This window comes from Canis aureus, chromosome 14 (assembly GCF_053574225.1).
Source record: "Canis aureus isolate CA01 chromosome 14, VMU_Caureus_v.1.0, whole genome shotgun sequence".
NCBI lineage: Eukaryota > Metazoa > Chordata > Mammalia > Carnivora > Canidae > Canis > Canis aureus.
Window position 1 is genome coordinate 7845617 of NC_135624.1, and position 17923 is coordinate 7863539.

Below are 17923 nucleotides of genomic sequence, written 5' to 3' on the forward strand. Positions count from 1 at the left end.
GTCCAGTGCTCTCTCTGGCTGGATGGGTATTTCTGTATGACTCTGAGGCTTGGAAGGAAGCCCTCTTTTACACAGATATAATTTCAGCCTTACTATTATACGAAGAATATTTCATGCTTCACTTGTCAGTTAATGAGTTAGGTTTTTTTTAAAGGATTTATTTATTTGAGAGAGAGTGAGCTTGCTAACAGGGGAAGGGACAGAAGAAGACAAGCAGACTCCCCGCTAAGCTGGGAGCCTACCACTGGCTCAATCCCAGGACCCTAAGAGCATGACCTGGGCTGAAATCAAGAGTCAGATGTTCAAATGACTGAGCCACCTAAGCACCCCCCTATTTATAAAATAGTTTAAAGCCTGGGTGAGAAAGAAGTTAATGTGAATCTCTTAACAAAAAGCATCTTGCTGCTTTTTGACATGTTGAGTGTAAACTGGTTTTATCACTTGCTAGCCTTGAGTAGAACATGCCTAACATCACAATTAACATATACTGAAGTTAATTTTAAATATTTTATCTATTTATTTATGAGAGACAAAGAGAGGCAGAGACACAGGCAGAGGGAGAAGCAGGCTCCCTGTAGGGAGCCGGATGCAGGACTCGATCCCAGGACTCCGGGATCACCACCTGAGCCAAAGGCAGATGCTCAAACACTGAGCCACCCAGGCGTCCCAACCTAACTGAAATTTAATATAAACACACAATTTTGTAATATTTGATGTCAGAAAATATTTTGGGGACAACTTTCAAATTATCCAACACTTCTCCCACAGCAGATTTTAGTTATTTTTCTGAGTGTACTGGTCAGTTTTTCTCTTTGACGCTTTTCATGGTGAGTTGAATAAGCTCTTTAATTTTTTGGTAAATATTAAATAACTTAATGTTTTTCAGCAAAGGTAAAAACATTTTCAAGAACCCATACAACATACGGAAGGGTCACAAAGTGCTCCTTTTTCCTAAAGGTAAACATCAATTTCCAAACCAACAAGAGTTCAACATCATGACAGTTGATAGGAAAATGACACATGGACTTTAGGGTCTGTATCACAGATTCTGTGTCATCGGGGAAGCTTTCAGTTGTATCGAGTAACAGAAAGATCCAACTGAGAGTGGATTAAAAAATAAAGTTATTGGTTCACTCAATTGAAAACTATAGAGGTACAAAGAGCTGGGGGTCAGAATTGATCCAGAATCTCATATAACATGATTTAGGTTGGTTTTGAGGAGCTCTGTGAATTACACAAATCCTAATTGGTGAAACAGCGAGGAGAGGATCTATATCAGGATACACAGAAAAAAAAGTCTTTTTAAGAGTCACTCTGACTGGGTCAGCTTAGGCAACTGTGTCAATTCCAAACATTCATTACTAACAGAGATGGCACATTTACATCGGCTCTGTTAAGTAGGGCCCCCTTCTGGGGCAGGTGAGGCCAATTCCATCTAAACCACAAGTGTGAGACTGGAGGAAGGAGGGAGGTTCTGAAAAGAAATTCCAGCTACTAATCTCAGAAGAGAAATAGATGCCAAGCAGCCAGTAACGGGTATTCACTATGAGTAAGTACTTCCAGAGTCTATTTCTTATTCCCTCACTTGGAAAGAAATTGGAAGACTTCACTCAAAGTAACCCAAAATTTCACATACCTCCTGCATGTTAAATAATACATGTTTAGAAAGGAATAAAGGTGAAATAAATCATTTCAAGGTATTTTATTTCTGTAATTTTACAATCACTAAAGAGGCCTTGTTATTAAAGTGGTAATAATACTCTGGAGGTTTTTTGTTCAGTAACCTGTCCATATTTAAAAGAGAGACCTTACTCTGAGGACTCCTGGACTCATACTTTTTAGTCACTAATCCTTTTCTAGTATGGCCTTTAAACAAGATGGCTTTTTAAAACTCCCTTGGGACAAAACCACATACTGAAACAGAATAACCTTCTTTTCACAAGGCATGGTACTCAACATCATTTTGGTTCACGTTATACCATACATATGTTCTGAGGCTAAGCTCCGGCAAGTTTTGTTTTGGCCTAGATCTTAATCTTTGAGCATTTTTACAATCGTGTTCTGGTTTTCCCTCGGACAGCCTCCCCAACTTGCACCCCTTCCCAGATCCTAGTACTTTTTTTCAAGCTAAAGTTCTCTCTCTGCCTTTCCTTTATCTGCTGAAATCCAAGAAGAGCCTAGACTGAAATGAATACTTGTCGTTTGCCCCACCTGCTTAGCTGCTTGCAATCTGTCTTTGGCCTCTAGAATTTGAATCTGCTTAAACTTATCAGTGACATCCATCTTCATCTTACTGAAATATTTACACAGTTGATAACCCCGTCCCTTTGAGTTTGCTCGCCTTATCTGATTGGTCTGCTTCCGTCACCCACCCCCAAGATGTAACCGTGTCTCTCGGTTCTGTTAATGACTCTCACTTCTCTTTTACTCATCAAATAAAACCCAAATACATTTAGTAAGACTCAGCATTCTCATGTTCTGGTCCCAATCTTTCAGCCTTCTCTTCTATTTCTTCATTACCACATGGACAACACATTGTTCAAGACATGTCACCTGTGCTTTTTTTCATGGTTCCCTTTGAAATCTCTACCATCAAGGCCAAGCTTCAAGTTTCCCTTCCATGAACTCTCTTCTAGTTCCCCCCAAGCTATAAACCATCTCCAGCTCTATCAATCAGGTCCATGCTACCATCAGCTCTTGATTAGATATCTGTGGAAGCTTCCTAACTAGTAACCCTGTTGTATCCTGCTTCTTCATACAATCACTAGAATGATCTCTCCTGCAATCTAAACCCCTGACCATGGCCTGTAAGACCTGGCCCAGGGACAATGCTAAGCACTTTAGATGGATCGATCCATTTAATCTCATCAACAGTCTTATGAACTACATACTTTTAATATCCTCATTTGCAGATGCTGTTGGTAACCCACCAAATCCCTTTTTACAAGGCTGGTACACCCATAACCCAGCTGCTAACAGCAGTCACCTCCACCTAGCCTTCCCTCCTTCCAACCACAACAGGTGGTCAGTGACCACTTGACGTGAGAATACAGTAACCCAGCCACTCACCTCAGGGCAGGACAATCTCTGTGGTCCAATTCATACTGCAGAGTGTCCTGTAGGGTCAGGCTGCAGGTGAACATCTAAAACTTCTTCCCATTTTCTTAACTCCATTACAGATGCTCCTAAGAGCACTCCCTCAATAATCACTTGTCCAAGCATCCTCATCCACAAAGGAATAAATCTAAGACATTTTACATATGAGAAAATTTGGCTGGAGGCCAGACAGTAAACAGGAAAGCTGAAATTTGAAGTGAATCCTGCACTCTTTCCTACCATACTAAAGGGCTATTTCTCCAACCTCCTCTCCCTGGCCACTCTGTCCTTACCCATCTCCTCTAAATTAATTCCGGCCTCAGGGCCTTTGTACTTCATATTCTCTGCCTAGAATGTGTTTCCTCTATCTCACTGCAGCTTGTTCCTCACTTCTTTCAAAATGTTTCAAATACTACCTCTTCAAAGAGATCTTTCCTGATCCTAAGCATCCTAAGATAGTAACACTATTTCCAATTCTGCTTTAGTTCTATTTATAGCATTTAATATCTGAGAATGTATTATGCACAATTTGTTTTCTGTCACTCCCACTAAAATGAAAATCCCCCGAGGGCAGGAATGTTGTCTGGCTTATTTCCTGCTCTATCTTCAGTGATGGCACAGAGCAAGAGCTCATCAGAATTTGTTGTTGACTTAGTGGAATGAGTTCTTTTCTCAGGACTCTTACAGAGCTTTGTAGAAATCTGCTTGCCTGTTAGTCTAGAACTGTTACTCTTTAATGCTTATTTATTTAATTCTGCAAGTTTGTATGCTCTTAGAAGACAGGAATTATGTTTTATTAATTTGGGGGTACACAGGAGGCATTCAAACAATGGCACTACCTCTAAAACTCGAAACAGCAGCTGTAGCCAGTCTTCCATATAGGGACTAACATCAGGATTTCATATGAATTATAGTAAATCCAGAAGTATGAAAAAATACATCACATTTAATTTATAAAGTATTCCTGTGCATGTTACAACAAATTAAATACAATTAGATACTTGTTTCATATTTTTAAAATAATGCCATTTGCAAAATATAAAAAATAGACCTATTTTCAAAGAACCATTTAAAAATGGTTTTGAAAACCACAATGTTTTTTATTTACAACAGACAGATGGAAGTGCAACAGCATTCATAAAGGCTTATGATAAATAAAAATATAATTCTGATGTCCTTTTGGGGCAGTCTTTTATAGGTATTTATATGACTCAAGTAAAAATCAATAATGGCCATTAATAGAATTCCATCTGAATATGAGCAACCAATGTATATTAATCATTTATTTGAGATCTGGACCCATATATCTGATGGCTGACTTAGGAAGTTACTCATTTCCCCCCAGTTTCTCAACTAACAGATCCCAATCATTACAGTATTTGTATGAAGTGATCTATTACTGATTTATAGCCAGTTAGTGATTATAGCCAAATATGTTAACCAAGACTGATACAGCTGGATCCCAATTCAGATTTTATAAGTTTAAGAGACACTAAGTATCTATGTCAAAAAATAGTCACTGAATCCACAATTATATTTTAAATTATGGAAGAGCCCCCAGGGGAAAAGATTAATTGCAGAATAACAACAAATATCAGTTACTTTTCAAATTAAGAGAAGCATATCACTTTTCAAATTTCCCTAGTGAGCACATTCCAATTGAATTGAAACTAAAGCACATTTATATATAGGGCTTTTTTCTCACCAAAATTTCCCAATTCAAAAATGGTCTGGATTTAAGCAACACTTTGCCCAGAAAATCCTTAAAGTTTAATTTATCCTTGAAACAGCAATGATAAAATTCTTTTCAGAAGCCATTACTTGCTATTTTGCACGAGACTGATTCTAAACCCAATCCAGGCAAATGAGTTTAGAAAAAAGCAGCATATTCAGCTAATCCATTTAGCAAATGCTGTTATCAGCTCCTACTTGAAGAGTGAAGTACAGAAATTTGTGAAACTCTCCACATGATGTCAGTTTTACTATTGTGTTGATGGGAGCCATTTCTGGCAGAGGTAGCCAAGTCCCACACATACAGGGAAGGCAAAAAGCAGAAAAACATTGCAAGTTCTTAGCAGTTCTCTGACTACTAATGATTGTAGATCAATTTTCATTGTGAGCCATGTTGCTGCGCTGTCTTCTTCTGATGTTTACATCTCAGACACAAAGGAAGAGTTGCTGCTTAAGCAGATGTATTGGAATTAACTTCTTTTAGCTTACTTTTTTTTTTCTCTAAGGTCTAGTAGAAAATGTGAGACGTTCTCATATACCACAAAAGTGATACAGCAAGCTGGTGTCACTCTAATCAAATTGGGAGCAATTCCTTTGTAAAATCCACCGATGCCTTCTTTCCTTTAGAGGGAAAAATAGATATATGTTTAATTTCCTACATAGCTAGCCTGAAGATACAAAAGTTTTAATTGGCATAGGGCATGGAACCAGCATTCAAGCCTCCCTGTGATTTGCATCCATGTTTTTGACATGCTGAAATGTAGTTTACGAGCCATTTGTAGGAGCTCACATTCCTTCTGTGACTGACTAGAGAAGAGAGGGCAGGGGCACTCCAGAACTGAAGAGTGCTGTGATGACATCTTTCAAATGTCTCTAAATGTACAAACGTATAGGAGCATGAACTGATCTAATGTAAGCATTAAAAATCTTACAGCTTACATAAATGCCAGAAGATACTAAATCTAGCACACACAAAAATAATTTTATTTCCTTAATGCCCAAAATGGGAATATGGCCTTGGAACTTGTCACCTGGGTTCACAATAAATAATTACTGTACTCAATGTAAACATCCTAAACATTCTGCTTTACCCTTTTAGAATTACAGAGAAATTAAGGATGTCTATCTATAACAGTCTGTAAGTTATAGGTAGTTGAAGAGGGAGCATCTCTTCCATACATGGCAACAAGTGATTGTGCAAGTAGCAGTTTAATTATACTAGAGTTTTTATGACTTCGTATATTCAATCCCATTCAACTATCTTGTGACACCTAAATTTTGGAATATTAATTTGTTGAAACAGAGGTTTTTTTGTTTTTGTTTTTTTTTTGAGACAGTACGAGCAAGTGGCGGGGGTAGGAGAGAAGGAGAGAGAGAGAACTGCAAGCAGGCTCCACGCCCAGTGTAGCGCCTGATGCAGGGCTTGATCTCACAACCTGGGGATCATGACCTGAGCCAAAACCAAGAGTCAGATGTTTAACTGCCTGAGCCACCCAGGCACCCTAATCTCATTTGATTTTTATGACAACCTTGTTAGCCTAGATTTTCTAATTTTACAAATGAAGGAATCAAGCCTCAGAGATTAAGTCTGTAGTTCTATATGTAGTAAATGAGAAATGGAAAAGCAGGGACCACCAGCCATGTTTTCACCACAGCATTCTGGCCTTTGCTATACAACTAATGGCAACTGCACAGTTTGAGATATGGAAGGTACCTCCTAAGAGCCATTTTGGTATAACACATTTTCTCACCTCCATGTCTTTGTGATTACATCCAATACGCCCTCGTAAAACATGTGTTGATCCTGAAGACGAGCTCTCACAACTTGATATGGGTACGTTGCTGCTACAGCAAATATTTTGGATAGTGCTGCAACAGATATATATTCAATTGTGCTCTAAAATGACAACACAAACATTTTTCTTTAGACAAGATTTCCTTAAAATTATAGAAGTAAACATTGTAGAGGAAAAACATTTAAGTGGAGCTGTAAGTGAAAAATTAACATAAGCTATGTGCAAATAAGGGGTTTTATTCTTAACATATACGTCATTTGCCTATAAAATATTTAACTCTAAATTAAATTAGTGGCAGTCATCATCATAGCAACATTACCAAAGTAAATGTGACAAAATTTCCATCTATTAAATGCCCATAAATGTAAATGATATCTTTTCTTTTTTTTTTTTTTTTTGATATTTTACCTACTTATTCAGGAGAGACACAGAAAGAGGCAGAGACACAGGCAGAGGGAGAAGCAGGCTCCATCCAGGAAGCCCGATGTGGGACTTGATCCCGGGACTCCAGGATCACGCCCCGGGCCGAAGGCAGGTGCTAAACCGCTGAGCCACCCGGGCTGCCCTTTTTTTTTTTTTTAAAGAACCATCTTACCAACTGGGCTTCTGGTAATCTGTTGATATGTTGGTTGTATTTCAACTTCAACAATTCATACGCCATAAATTGAAGGGCACCATGTGATGTTCCAAATAGTCCAGGAATAAATCCCTAAAGGGGAACAATTAAAAAAAAAAAAAAAAAAAGCAAAAAACAAAAACTAAGCCAATTCCTGAAGGACCACAGTTTCCAGGGAGGGGAGTAAGGAATGGGTGACCTCGATGTGTGACTTAGAGAAACAGTTACAAAATTTTAGGCCTTCTCACACCCACCAGTGTCATGATGATGTACCTTAAGGTAATGAGGATACACAGATTAAAGCACAATTTCCATATTATAAACCAGGACTTCAGTTTTCATAAACTTGCTTCTTGCCTGAGTCTGGTTTTTTAGGACCAACTACAGGTCATTCAGAATTCAGACAATAGAGCCAAGGGAAGTTACAATGGTTATTCAAAATATATTGATAATTCATTACCTTATACAATCCACGCACACCTTCATACTTATATATTTTCAGAAGTGTATCAAACATTCCTTTATATTGTCGTTGTGAGGAGTTAACAACACCATTATACTGTAACATAAGGCGAGTTTTTGTTACCCATAATGGGTTTGTAATGCAGAGGGTCATGGCTCCTAAAATCAAATTTAAATAAGATTACTCAGCATATAGGTACTTTGTCACTTATGACAATCCAGATTAAGAACAGTCCATTAATATAAACTATGGGGTTGCTCAGCGGCTGTACCTACAACAGTGAGATATAGTCTCTGAGGAAGTCTTAGTTTAAAAAGTAGCCACAGTCTTTGGTGGACATAAAAAGTTCCTCCCTTGGTTAGTGGCAGGTAAATTAAAAGGGGGATGGACATGTGAAACACTTCCCTTGAGGCATGAGGACAGCAAGGATGTCCTGGCTCCTAAACAATAAGGCTTGGTGTAGAGAACACATGGAAGTCCTAGGAAGCTGATTCTGATTAGGAGACATAAATATTCAGGAGTGGGAAAGAGTATAGCCCAGAGGGGTTGAAAATCAGTGGAAAAGGATCAGGAATCCAACACCTCAATAATTTCTACCTGTGCATGTATATATCTACCCCAATTCTCAAATCCATTCAAAGTAGTCAATACATCTCAAAAATTAAAGAACTACATAATAATATTTTATATTCTTTACAGAAAATAATTTTATTTTATTTTTTGAGAATAATAATTTTAGATATAAAAAATTTAATCTGGTTAAGTTTCTCATTTGCTGAATTTCCGAAGTAGTCCTTTATTCAACAAACATTTGTTAAGTCCTACTGTAATTCAGCTCTGTGCTAGCAGCTAGGTATTCAAAAATGATCAGGTTCTTTAAAGACAAAAACTATCAGTAAACAAAGTGTCAAAGTAAGAGTTATAAATATTTATGGGTCCTGCTCTGCTTTTCTCTTTGGAATATTATACATACATGAGGCAATTAAACAAGGCTACTAAGCTAATGTGAAAACTAAAATTACACTTTAATTCAAGAAAACACCATACCAAATCATCTTTAACTAGCAGGAATTCATAACTTTTCTAAATTTTACTTCATGATAATTAAAATTCTTGAAACCTGTCCAGAGTAACCAATAATAATAGTTGCTTTCTAAGAAGTTCCATGTGGTAACTGGTTACATAAGCATACTTATTGCCATAAACGCTACTGTTCAATGGGGGGTGGGGGGTAGGAAACAAAAAACAAAAAAGTGAAAATCAAGTTGGAAGTTGCTATTTTAAATGTCACATACTGCCTTACCAGCTTCAGCAGCAGAGATGAGGTATTCTGTTGCCTCTAAACGTTCTGTTCTTCCTTCTGTCTTATATGATTTGATGGCATTGTAACTGAAAGAATTAAACATAAACAGTTTGATAAATATTTGAATAGGTGTCATAAAGCAGTAAAGTCTGTTTTAAAATGTGCGTGACTTAACAGCAGTACCCCAAAAGTAAAAGTCCATGCATACAGCAACCTCAGGAAATTTCAAAAATGGATTTGCTGGAAATGGTTACTGTAAGAGTTTACAAATGTATATGGCTACCGCTACATATGCAGAATATTTTAATCAGTTAATAAAAACAACAGGAAAACGGGGAGGGGGAGGGCTATAGCAGTGGTGCAGCAATTGGGCAGACAAGGCAAAAGGACAAAAGAGGGCCTCTAACAAAGAAGTGCTGAACACTATGTTCAGTAGTGTGTTTGGCAATCCTGCTAGATAAAACACTCAGTGGGTCCTTCCCAGCAGACTCACAAGGACCATGGGCAGCACACATGTAAGCTTAATAAAAACAAAACAGATGGTGTCATAAGAGATTGAGAAGCTATGGCAGAGATCACAGAAGGCTTGTGTGGGAGGTGGCACTGGTGGTACAGTTTCAGTGAGGAAACAGATGCGCATGAGCAAAGGTTATAATAAGGGTGGTGGGGAAAGACAGGAAAAACTGAGCCACACTTGAGTGGCAGACTGACGTTTCAGCTTTATTTGGCAGAAAATCAGCTACTCAACGTTTCTCAGCAGATGAGTCGGATCAACCTATTTTCTCTAACTCCAATTTCCATTTTCCTCTTGGAAGAAGAGTTCAGCTACATAAATCCTTCTAAACTTTACCAATACTATTATTTTACAAGAAAGTCTCATCACATAAACCTTACATTCATATGGATGTTCTTAGAAATTCTCTTTAGAGAACCTACACAACTCAAAATCTGTAATAGAATAAACTTTATACCTATAGTTTCACCAATCTAAGTGGGTCTTAGAACTAAAAAGAGGAAAAATACATTTTTTAACAATATTAAGGTTGAGTTTGTTTTGCATTCACTTAAAAAATATTTGAAGATTGTGGTTTGGGGGTGCCTGGGTGGCTCAGTGTCTAATTCTTGGTTTTGGCTCAGATCATGATCTCAGGGTCATGAGATAGAGCCACCATGTTGCAAGTCAGGCTCTGCACTGCATGTGGAACCTGTTTAAGATTCTCCCTCTCCCTCTGTCCCCCGCCTCCCACCAAAAATGAGAAAAGACTGTGGTTTGGATACTGCCATAAAATTATGGGAGACAGGGCAGCCCGGGTGGCTCAGCGGTTTAGCGCCGCCTTCAGCCCAGGCCGTGATCCTGGAGACCCAGGGTCGAATCCCACGTCAGGCTCCCTGCATGGAGCCTGCTTCTCCCTCTGCCTATGTCTCTGCCTCTCTCTCTGTTTCTCATGAATGAATAAATAAATAAAATCTTTAAAAAAAATTATGGGAGATAAAGTGAAATCTTTTCACAAAAGAGAAAAAGGCAAATACAGCAGGTGTTGATGTTCTTCTAAAAACACCATCTATTAAGATAAGGACAAGCCTCCCCATTCCTGAATTCAGTTTCAAATACCAGGGCAGCATATGTTCCTCCACGGCAGTGCTTTGCTCATGCACACTCATGCACAGTCTGTCACAGGCGCTTTCTGTGCTTCTTCAATGGACATGCAATAGCAGTTATTTCACACAGTGAGGATACCTCACAGGTGAGGGAGGAAGGAAACAAATGAGCTAGGAAGATGATGGGGCAGGTCAAATAAGAGGCAAGAAGGGATGTGCCTCAAGCTCTTTTAGCCATGCACTGCCTTTCATTGTTCCCAAGAGGGAGCTCCCATGGTGTGTGTTCTTATGAGGACTCCAGAACCTGTCCTTGTTGGCTTTCCAACTTCATTACAAGTTAGAAGTATTTTAGTAAGGCATCTTCCTGAATTCACCTCAGAGAAGTGGCTTCTGTAAGAGCATTTCTCCAACTCATCCTTTCACTTTCTTCCTATTAAGAACTTTCTTCCAGACCAAATGCCTCTGATAATAGTTGATAGAGAATGAAAGTACTCTTTCTGACCCTTCCTATTCATAGAAACTGATTAAATGATTCCTCTTGCCTCATCAACTGAAATGTAAAAATCACTAAAATTAAAAACTCCTTTAAAATAATACTGTAAAATTTCCCAGATCTACTCACAAGAAAAAGTAGAGTCCCCAGGATAAACCTGCACCCCACACATTTGGGGTTACTCCTTGGTAAAGTCCCCGCAGTCCATCAAGTTTCCAAATGGTAGTTAAGCAATGCAGAATTCCTTTATATTTTGGTCTCAGTTCCAATCCGTCACTCACTGCAGTAAAGGCACAAAATTAGGTGAGAGGAATGTTGTAGCTCTGAATCACATATAAACATAGACACCACATAATTATATTAAGACTCTGGGAAGGCAGAAACTACTACTACTTCACTGCAATATTTCTATTCCTCTTAGTGCTTTTTTTCTAAGATTTTATTTATTTATTCATGAGAGACAGAGAGAGAGAGAGAGAGAGGCAGAGACACAGGCAGAGGGAGAAGCAGGCTCCATGCAGGGAGCCCAACGCGGGACTCGATCCCGGGTCTCCAGGATCATGCCCTGGGCCAAAGGCGGTGCTAAACCACTGAGCCACCCGGGCTGCCCTCCTCTTAGTGCTTTGTACACTGTAGGCTCTCAACATATATTTGCTGAATACTGTGTTTCCTTTCCAGATCCACTGTCCATCCCTCTCTACCGTGTTCTGCCTAGCAGCCTGTCCTTGTCTTCTAGTTTCTAGTTGAGTTGGGCTAGTGGGGAGGTGTGGCAAGAGGTCGGAGGGATGGAAGAGAGTGGAAGCAGGTATTTACTTTCACCTGCCTTCCTATGGGGATGCCTCAGGCAAGCTGAACTTTTTTTACTACGGACAGTCCAGCTCCTCTCAAGGTGGCGCTCTCTTAATGACCTTCACGTCTTGACATCTGGCCCTGCAGGTGGCAACAGCCCAAACTGCTTCTAGCAGTAGAATACTGCAATTTTCCTTGTGGTTTTGCTATAATCACTTATCTTTGTAATCAGTCCTTTTAAGCATCTCCTCATGCCCCAAATTATCTTATTTTGAATGTGCCTTATTTCTTACAGGGAAATGGAATGAAAGAATGTCAAATTTATAATCTAGGTTTTTTTTATTGGTATTTTACTACATATAGTGTTGTATACTGCTTTTTTCTTCACTCAAAAGTATATTGTGAAAATTCCTCTTTATTATAGACTTGTTATTTGTTAAGTAGACTTCCAAACAATTTTTAAAAATATGGTTTCCCTTTCATAGATCTCATCATTTGTACAATCATCCCCCTAGTCGATAAGTTGTTCTCATCTTTTTTGCTATTATTAAAGTCTCTAAAGAATATTCTGTACAACATACAAATTTCTATATTCTTAGAATTAACTATTAGAATGGGGATTAGTATGGGTCAAAGGTTATAATGCACACTGAAACTGCCCTCTAGAAAAGTGTACACAAATTATAATCCTCTAGCCATATAAACACATGTCCAGGTCATTGTCCCGTTTGTCACTACTTCACTGTACCTAATGGAGCCTGGCAAAAAATCACTGTTTACCATTGCCAGGAAAAGGGAGAAAAGTCAATGTCTTTCATCATTAACCTAACAATCAGGAAATGAGATTAAAGTACGTGAGGCTTTGTCAGAAGACCTGGGTTTGAGATCTAATTTCCCTAATTAGCTACATGATCTTAACTTTTCTGAGCTTTAGCATCCTCATTTTAAAATGGGGATAAATGTCAACAACCTGTAAGATAGATTTTGAGCTTTAGCATTCTCATTTTAAAATGGGGATATATGTCACCTACCTTACAGGTTATTGTGGAGTTTATACAACATAACAAGTTTAAAAGCAAGTAACAGAGGAACTGGCTCTCAAGAAATATTTTGCTGTGTATTTCATAATCTTTCTGATGCTTCCCTTGAATTTCAAGTCTTTTATTCTCCTAATAGATTTTTTCTAAATACCCTTCGGTTTTCCTTTCAATAGGTAAGCTCACAACACAATTTCTCTCGAGGTAAAAAACAAAACTACAGAAACACCATCTTTACTTTTCATGGGTATGAACCAATGATTTTTTTTTCCAATGATTTTTTTAAATTGTTTTGACAAGTCACTTAATTATAGAAGTAGAGTATTATCTCAGTAACAGGCAACAATATTCTATACCCTCTACTTCCCTTATACTATAATCTTGTCTACACTATATAGTTAAGATCAAATCTTTAAATCTGAAAAATATTCATTTGTACACATTATTTTATTAAAAAAATTTAAAAACTATTTATTTACTCCTTGTCATTGCCAGGCAAAGGGAGACTATAAACATAAGTAGGACACAAATCCTGACCCTGAGGAAGCTATAATCTTCAAGACAAAACACCAGCAATCATGTTGCAAAGTTATGAGCACTATGGTAAATGAAGTGCTAAAAGGATTACAAAAGAAACAAATGTTCTGCATAGAAGGAAATGGGGAGATGCAATAGAGTAACAGGGAACGCGACAGAGAAGATGCTAGGGTAGAGCCTTGACTATTGATTAGAAATTTGTCTTTGGCGGGACACCTGGGTTGGCGGGACACCTGGGTGGCTCAGTGGTTGAGCGTCTGCCTTTGGTGATCCTAGCATCCCAGGATCAAATCCCCGCATCCGGCTCCCTGCAGGGAGCCTGCTTCTCCCTCTGCCTATGTCTCTGCCTCTCTCTGTGTGTCTTTCATGAATGAATAAATAAAATCTTTAAAAAAAAAGAAAGAAATTTGCCTTTTGGGAAAGGAAAGAAAGGTCTGTCTCTAGACAAGTACAACAGCTGGTATAAAAAACATGCAAACGTCACAATGTCGGGCCCCATTTGGGAGAACATTAGGGATTTGGTATAAAGCATATAGCTGATGGAGGAAGGGATGGTAGGAAATTAGGCTAGAATGTAGGGCAAAAGCCTGTGATGGTGTGCAGTGTGTCCCTCCCTTCCAATCCACTGCAATGTGATTGGAGTCTCCACCCATTACTGCAAATGCTCTGAAGACCTTGCAGTGCACTCTGGGAGTCCCCTCTTTCTCACCAACCAAATGGCACCTAAGACTATCTACTTCCTAAACACTCTTAAAAAAAAAAAAAATGAAAAGAAAAAAAAAAAGAAAAATTTTATTTATTTGACACAGAGTGCACAAGCGGTGGGGGGGGGGGTGCAGAGGAAAAGGGAGAAGCAGGTTCCCCACTGAGCAGGCAGCCCAATGTAGGGCTGGATCCCAGGACCCCGGACTGGATCATGGCCTGAGCTGAAGGCAGACGCTTACCTGACTGAGGCACCCAGACGCCCCTAAACACTCTTCTTTGGGCTAATTTTACACCATACTCTCTTCATTTTCCCCTTTCTTCTCTGGCTATTAAATTTCCTTTGCAGCCCCCCTTCACTCCAACACTTAATTACGTGACCCTGAGTCAGTTACTTGATTACTCTGTGGCTGAGTTATCTCATCCACAAAATGTGAAAAAAAAAAAAGCCAGAACCTAACTCTAAAAATTACCAAGGACTAAATGAATGAATACATACCCAGTCCTTAAAATCATGTATGGCACACAGCAAGCATTCAATAAGTATTAGTTTATTTAAACTACAGGGTCTTGCAATACTACACTACATACACAAAACTGGACTATGTGCTATTCTTGTTACTTGAGTCTACATTTTGGTTCTTCAAGTTACAGATTACGAGGCTTCCAGATTATTTTAGAAAATTACTGTTTACACCTCATTCTTTGTTGAGGGTCTCTCTCTCATCAGTCTTATGGCCCCAAGATCAAGAGTCACCTGCTCCTCCAACTGAGCCAGCCAGGTGCCTCTCTCTCTCATCATTCTTGGATGATTTAAAATTGTATCTTAAAGTTAGAAGGGTCCTCAACAATCACCTCATCTGACCAACCTTTCCATTCAATGCAGGAATATCTTCTAACTTGTGTCATGCAGCCCTGAACCACTTCCACATAGCCCCAGTTTCATTTCTGAGCACCACCACTTGGGACAGGCCACAATCTGCTTCCCTGTCATTTCCATCCAGCCTCTACCTGGTCTTTAGATCAACCCATAATAAGATAGCTCCCTTTCACACATGGCAGTTCTTCAAGTATCTTAAGTTATCTGTCCCTGCCCTCTATCCACCTCAAGTCAAACTAGTTCTTCCAGTCATTTCTCACAAGTGATTTCTAATCTTTCTCCCATTCTGGACACTTCTGAGTTCCAATTTGCACCTAACTCACTGAAATATTCCAGGTTTAGTTTAATGGTACATCCAAGACTAATAATACCCCTGCCGCTAGATAATTAGAACTTCATCACTAGGGCCTAAGGTTTATGAAGGCATAGAAACTATAGCATTAATGCTGATGGCCAACTATTTTGATTTCAGTTATTTATCTTCCTAAATTTTCCTCTATCACCATTTCACAGCCACACTTTCTTATTACTAAGTCCTGCTTTGATTCCTAGATCTTTTAATTTTGTCTTCCTATCCAGTCTCAAACATCTTACCTATTACTTTGGCTGCACTGGTCTCCTAAGACTCTCCCCCATTTCATCAAGATTACCAACCTTCTCAGGAACCAAAAATTTCCTTTCTTCAGGCACAATCTGCTTCACAGCACTGTCTTAAAGTCACCAAACCAATACTATTTCTCAATGATCATCTCAACTGTCACCTCTTCTCCTAAACAAAATATTAGAGGCACCAAGTCATACAGGCCTGTGTCTGCAGCCAAATCCAAAATTCCTTTCTTCATGTTCAAACCACTGTATACTAGGGATTCCTAGAATGATGAGTGGTTAAGAGCCAAAGGGTTCCAGAATTAGACTGCCTGGGTTCAAATCCCACATCTGTGCTGTTATAAATTGCGACAAGAGCAAGTTGGTCAACTTCTATTATTGTCGTTTGTATGATGGAGATAACAAATTCACAGGGTTGTTCAGAGTAGTAAATGAGATAGATAACGCATGTAAAACTCTTAGTTCATTGCCTTGCTCTTAGTAAATGTTCAATGTTACTTGTCATACTTTTTATTTGTGCATGTGTCACAAACTCCACGGAAACTATATGCCTTTTTAGGTTTTCTTCTAGGTATATCCTACATAGTTTTCACTGATTTTCTTCCATAGAATAGCTTCTTGTCTTCCTTCCAGCTGTCAAAATATCAGTCCTTCTTTGGGGAACCTCAAGATCTAATGGAACCTTACAGATAAACATACATACAGCCATCAGCAACCTAGAATTTTCTTGATAGTCTATCTCTACTCATATTTTGATATTTGGATTTATTCCATTTTGCCCTTGATTTTATGTTGTCTAGATTTTATGTGACTAATATTCAAGTCTACAATTAGACCATAAGTCCCTCGAGGACAGAACTTTGTTTAGGAGCTTCTGTATCCTATACAAGCAGGCTACAAATATTAGAGAACGATATATATTAGGTATGTAGAATCAATCTGACTCTTGAAGATGAACCACTTCTGCAGATCTAACTCTCAAGGCAGAACTCGTGGTAGCAAGAAAACCAAATGTCAGGGGCGCCTGGGTGGCTCGGCTGGTCAAGCCCCTGCCTTCCCGTGGAGTCATAATCCCAGAGGAGCCCCGCATCCAAGAAGACTGCTTCCCCCTCACCCCCCTTCCTGCTGTTCCCCCTGCTTGGGCTCTCTCCGCCAATTAAATAAATAAAATCTTTATATATATATATATATATAAAAAGGAAAACTGAATGCCAGAAAATAGTTTCCCAGCAAAGTTATCAAGACCTTCTTTGAAACTATCTTTTCCAGAATTTACTGTTGAATTCGTCTTCTAAAGTGCTTTGTAAATTTCACTTAACTCACTACACTTAATAAACGTAAATTCTAAAAAATAGTATTTGGGTTAGAACCCAAATACTCCCTATTCCTTCATAGGACCCTGTATCACACTCTGAATCCTACCGCACCCCTATTCCCGACCACCCGCTGAGGATTATGCCCTACCCCTACCCCAAGCACTTTTCCTCAGCTCCGCTGCCGAGCACGTGGCTACCTAAGTCTCAAAGTACCTCCAAGGGTGAATGATTAGCACGTGCGACGGCTAACCCCGAAAAGGTGCCAATGCCCTTCTCCCTTTACAAATCCAGCGTTGAGCCCCGCATCCCACGCCAATACGAACTTTTCTCAGCCTTCTCTATCCCTCTTCTCTATCTTGGGGAACCGGGCTTGGGGAACCGGGACGAGGGCGGCCAGATCCCTTTCCCAGGCTCCCCCTTCCTCGAATCTAGTTCCAGGTGAGGCCGGATAAGCAGCATTTTCTTCAACGCTCGCCTCCTAGTATGCGAGGCGAGCGGAGAGCCAGGCCTCCTCCGGCGTCTTGATGACCCGGTTCGCGGCACCGGCAAGGGGCAGGGGCGTCGGGGCGGGGCGGGCTCTTACCGGCGAAGCGGATCTTCACGAGGTCGAGCGGGTGCAGCGCGAGGTTGGACAGCACCCCGCCGCTCACGCCCGCCACCAGGTTCTCGTACCGGACGTGGCGGAATATCGAGCTCCACGCCGACGACCCTGACGCCGCCGACTGGCCCTGGCCCGTCATAGTCCCAGGGCCCGCTGCTACCACGCCCAGGGCCGCGGAGGCGGTACGAGATGCAGCGGCCGCCACCGTGGCGACCGTCGCCGCCCGGGAGCGGGAACCGTGCGGGGCGACCCTACTTCCGGGGCCAGCGCCAGGACGCGGTAACCAAGCGGAGAGACCGCGGCGCCGCGCGGGCGTGAGAGGGGCAGGGCAGCACGTCACGCCGGAGGAGAGCGCGAG

At 40.1% G+C, this 17923-nt stretch overlaps 1 protein-coding gene across 2 annotated transcripts; it reads right to left on the reverse strand.

Moving 5' to 3' along the window:
• Window positions 1-1683: 1683 nt before the first annotated feature.
• SLC25A32 (solute carrier family 25 member 32) lies at window positions 1684-17886 on the reverse strand. 2 transcript variants are annotated; one of them, XM_077846867.1, is made up of 7 exons: window positions 17548-17886; window positions 11227-11377; window positions 9006-9091; window positions 7700-7860; window positions 7219-7332; window positions 6579-6724; window positions 1684-5448 (listed from the first exon to the last, which is right to left on the reverse strand). In XM_077846867.1, the coding sequence occupies exons 1-7, from the start codon at window positions 17702-17704 to the stop codon at window positions 5313-5315; spliced, it is 951 nt and encodes a 316-aa protein (XP_077702993.1). In that variant the 5' UTR covers window positions 17705-17886; the 3' UTR covers window positions 1684-5312. The 2 variants fall into 2 exon arrangements, with proteins under 2 accessions (XP_077702993.1, XP_077702994.1); XM_077846868.1 differs by lacking the exon at window positions 17548-17886 and adding an exon at window positions 17288-17524.
• Between the last annotated feature and the right edge of the window lie 37 nt (window positions 17887-17923).